This window comes from Manacus vitellinus, unplaced genomic scaffold (assembly GCF_001715985.3).
Source record: "Manacus vitellinus isolate BGI_N305 unplaced genomic scaffold, ASM171598v3 scaffold_114_pilon, whole genome shotgun sequence".
NCBI lineage: Eukaryota > Metazoa > Chordata > Aves > Passeriformes > Pipridae > Manacus > Manacus vitellinus.
Window position 1 is genome coordinate 541,922 of NW_021938861.1, and position 3,993 is coordinate 545,914.

The 3,993-nt window shown below is 51.3% G+C and overlaps 1 protein-coding gene across 1 annotated transcript in view; it reads left to right on the forward strand.

Moving 5' to 3' along the window:
- The window catches only part of REXO1 (RNA exonuclease 1 homolog), a gene marked incomplete at its 5' end in the record, with an annotated part of 29,300 nt that overhangs the window by 9,425 nt on the left and 15,882 nt on the right, over positions 1-3,993 (forward strand). The window contains 3 exons of the mRNA XM_029965652.1: positions 942-1,079; positions 2,440-2,563; positions 3,630-3,743. Coding sequence (XP_029821512.1) covers positions 942-1,079; positions 2,440-2,563; positions 3,630-3,743 — 376 coding nt within the window. The remainder of the gene's footprint in view (positions 1-941; positions 1,080-2,439; positions 2,564-3,629; positions 3,744-3,993) is intronic.

Here is a 3,993-nt window from a genome sequence, read left to right on the forward strand (position 1 = left end):
ACAGAGGTGCTTAAGGGTATCATATTAGAGATTGAGAAAATATGTATTTAATGGAAAGGACCAAATCCCCTTGAACAGGGCATCAAAGTGGAAATGTCCTGGGGGAAATGAGCACTTTTCCCATTGAGGTGGGACCAGTTGCTCCCCTTGGAACGTGCTCACATCTTCCAGGGAGCTGTTTTTACTCCAGATTGCAGCAGATGGTTTGGTTTGTGGATGTCTCTCAGGGGGGGGATGGAGAACAGTTGGGAGTTTTAGAGGTGAATGTACAACTTCCTCTCTGAGAAAGAGATTTGGGGAACAAACTGGTGTTAAATGGAAAACTGCAGTGGGGGGTCATAACTTGGTCTGACATGCAGGTGGCTGTGCCTGAGGAACTTGTCATTCTGCTGAAGGGGGAAATCCTTTCAGGAATGTCGTGACTGGCATTAAACAAGGAAGGAAAACCCCAGGGCAGTAAAGTTCCAGGAATGCCCCGGGAGGTGGGAGGGTCTTGCTGGCTGCCAGCCTGGCAGGAGGGGCCTCCTGGACCAAAACCCACGTCTGTCAGAACCCCCCTAGCTGGTGTCACGTGTCACAGCTGTAGTTCAGAGCTGGCACCATCCTCCTGCTGACCCTCCTGGTGGGAATGTCAGCATTTTCCCACTCTGGAATGCTGTGTGTGCACCCAGGGCTGGGACTGAGGCCCCTGCAGTCCTTGACCCCCCGGGTGAGCTGCAGAACAAACCACGCTTGGTTTTGGTGGTTCAGATGCTGCAGGTGGCACAGGATCTCCAAGGGGTATTTTTAGCCCCCAAAATGCTGCAAGTTATGCTTAGCTTTTGGGCAGGTTTTCAGAAAGGAAGTCACAGCAGTATTAATAACAGCAGGAAATGGGAGAGACTCAGAGCAACTTCCTAAAGCCTGACCAGCCTCTCTCTCTCTCTGTGTCTCATCTCCAGAGCCCCAGCTTACAGAGGCCTGTTATTCCCACAGAATTTGGTGCTAAAGTCCCAACCAACATTCGGCAAAGATATCTCAATCTCTTCATCGATGAGTGCCTGAAGTTCTGCTCCTCCTCCCAGGAAGCCTTTGACAAGGTCTGTACAGCCCCTTGCTTCTCAGGGAATAAAGGCCAAGACCTTCTAAAACTGTAGCAGATCCAGAAAACTGGCTTGGATTTGTGCCTGCAAAGACTTGGGAGTGGGAACTGGATGATCCTAAACATCCAACCCAGAGCATTCTGTGGTTCTGGGAAAACTCTTCTATGCTCACACAGTTCTCTAGAGGAAACTGGCCTTAAATAATTCCAGACTGGGCAACAGAAAGTGGAATTCCAGTGGGGGTTCCAATGGGAAGTCCCATCTTTCCCTTCATCTGATGTGTTTTAATAAGCCCAGAAGAGGAATGCAAGGGGAATGTGCATTGTGGTCCAGCTGGACAGAAAGAGCTGTTGCTCTGGTACAGCAGGAAACACCTCCTGGAATCCGAGTACTGAGCACGGGGAAGTGTCTGGGATACATGGAATTGGTTGGGAGTTGTTCCTTGCTCCCTGTGAGGGCTTTTCAGGAGACTTTTACGGAGCCTTCAGGCAGCAGGAAGAGTATAGTGGGAGTTCCAAAAGCAGAGTTGAGGCAGTCATACATTTTATTGGAAAACTTTGGCCATTAGTGTGAGTTGGGAAAACACAGGTCATTGTGTGGGGTGTTCTGTAAGCAGAGCAGGTGGGATTTTACCCTCACAGCTCCCTGGGGAAAACGTTCCTGTTGCATCCGAGGAGCCACCATTTGCCAAACTTATTTTTCTTAACAGTTAAGATCTTGTGCTGCACCACAGTGGGGAGCACAGCCTTTCCCAGGCAGTTCCAGAACTGCTTTGTTAATCCCTCAGGGCGAGTTTCCCATGAAAATGCTTTTTTCAGCACTTTGATTAGAACCCATTATTTTTTTTCTCTGACTCACCTGAGCAGGCCCCAAACCCAGTGCATATTTGTGCCATGTATTCATGACTCAATTCCTTGCCAGGCAGTTTGGTTTTTTTTTTTGCTGTCGTACTTGGAGTCTGTATTTTAAGAGCCAAACATTTCTTTTCCCCAAAAGCAAGAGCAGCTGTGGCTGCCCCTTCCCTGGAAGTGCCCAGGGCCGGGTTGGACAGGGCTTGGAGCAGCCTGGGGTAGTGGGAGGTGTCCCTGCCCGGGGCAGGAGGGTGGAAAACGATCTCTAAGGTCCCTTCCAAACATTTCTTTTCCCCAAAAGCAAGAGCAGCTGTGGCTGCCCCTTCCCTGGAAGTGTCCAAGGCCGGGTTGGACAGGGCTTGGAGCAGCCTGGGGTAGTGGGAGGTGTCCCTGCCCATGGCAGGAGGGTGGAAAACGATCTCTAAGGTCCCTTCCAACCCCAACCACTGTGGGATCCTGGGAAGAGAGGGAGGAGAGTGTGTGGTGATGGGCTGTGCTGTTCCCAGGCTCTGTCAGAGGAGAAGGTGGCCTATGAACGCAGCACCAGTCGCAACATCTACCTGAACGTGGCCGTCAACACCCTGAAGAAGCTCAGGAGCCTCGTGCCCAACTCCCCATCCAGCACCAACAGTGGGTACCACACTTGTGCTTTACTAACTGGGGCCCTGCTTGGGTCAGAAGCCACGGAGACAAACGTGTGGCAAAGGCAGCCCCCATTTCTCAGCTGTGCTGAAAGGCAAACAGCTCCAGCTCAGCTTTTTATAGCCTGGCCAGCTCTAATGGGCCTTCAAGAGGCGAGTCCTGCAAGGCTTTGTTGGCTCTCTGAACCTAAATGGAGATAATGCCACACGGATCCCTTTTTTTTTTTTTTAGCATAAGTTCTTTAAAATGAAAAGCCCTGCTAATGGAGTAACTTTCACATGATGCCTTCAAAGTGATAGACTCGTCCATCACCCCAGAAATCTGTTACACACATTAAGCTTCAAGAGAGAAACGAAGAGGGTTAAGACATTTCATTATTGGCTCTCGAGAGGGTACATTAAACAATCAATTTGTGCTGTTCCTGTGAATTTTTTCTTCCCCCAGTCTCTTCCCTTTTCTCCCCTCTGTCTTCATTACGTTCCTGGCCATTAGTCAGAGCGACTGAACTTGGGAGGCTGGCCTTTGTGAGAGGGCTGCCAGCTAATGATTAGTAAAAAGCCCCTCTCTGCCATTGTCTGATGTGCTGAGCACATCCCAGAGCTCTGAAGCTCCTTTCTGAAAGAGGTTGAAACATTCAGCGTGGGAGGCTGGTCTGCAGGGCCCCAGCAACAAAGCTGCTCCTGTGGGTGGGTGATGCCACCACGCAGCACATGGTGGGGTCAAGTTGCTTCTGTGCTTGGTCCTGTCTTGCTTTTGGTCAGTGCAGGGTGAGCAGGTAGAGCTACGAGGTTCTGGAAAAACTGTAAAAGTGTCCTTGCTGCCCTTAAAATGAGTGGCTGTGGCCTGACAGTGAGAACTGAAAACTCGCCGTAGCGCTGGGATGAAAATGCTGGGCCAGCACCTTACACACAGAACCCACTTCTGGAGCAAAGCAAGAATCCAAGAGGATAAACACAGAGTTCCTCTTGCCCATGTGTAGTGCCCCAAACTAGGACTGAAGTCACTTGCTGGTACCTGATCTCTGTCCTCTTTTGCTGCTTCCTTCTTTCTGCAGAGACGAGTAACAAGAAGGTGGTGTCCCACGAGGCTGTGCTGGGGGGGAAGCTCGCTGCCAAGACAAGCTTCACCCTGAACCGCTCAGGGAGCCTGAGAGCTGAGGATTTGACAGGTAAGACCCTGCTCCTGGGGGGCTGTAACGTGTAGGGTGGAGCTGGAGGTGTTACTGTGACTGGGGGAGCAGGATCAGGCTGGTGTGTTCACCCCACGCAGCTCACCCCAGTCCTGGGGGCTGTTTGGGGCCACAGTGTCAGAGGGATCTGAAGCTGTTGGAGAGTGTCCAAAGGAGGGACACGGAGCTGGGGAAGGGTCTGGAGGAGAAGGGTCTGAGGAGCAGCTGAGGGCACTCGGCTGGTTCAGCT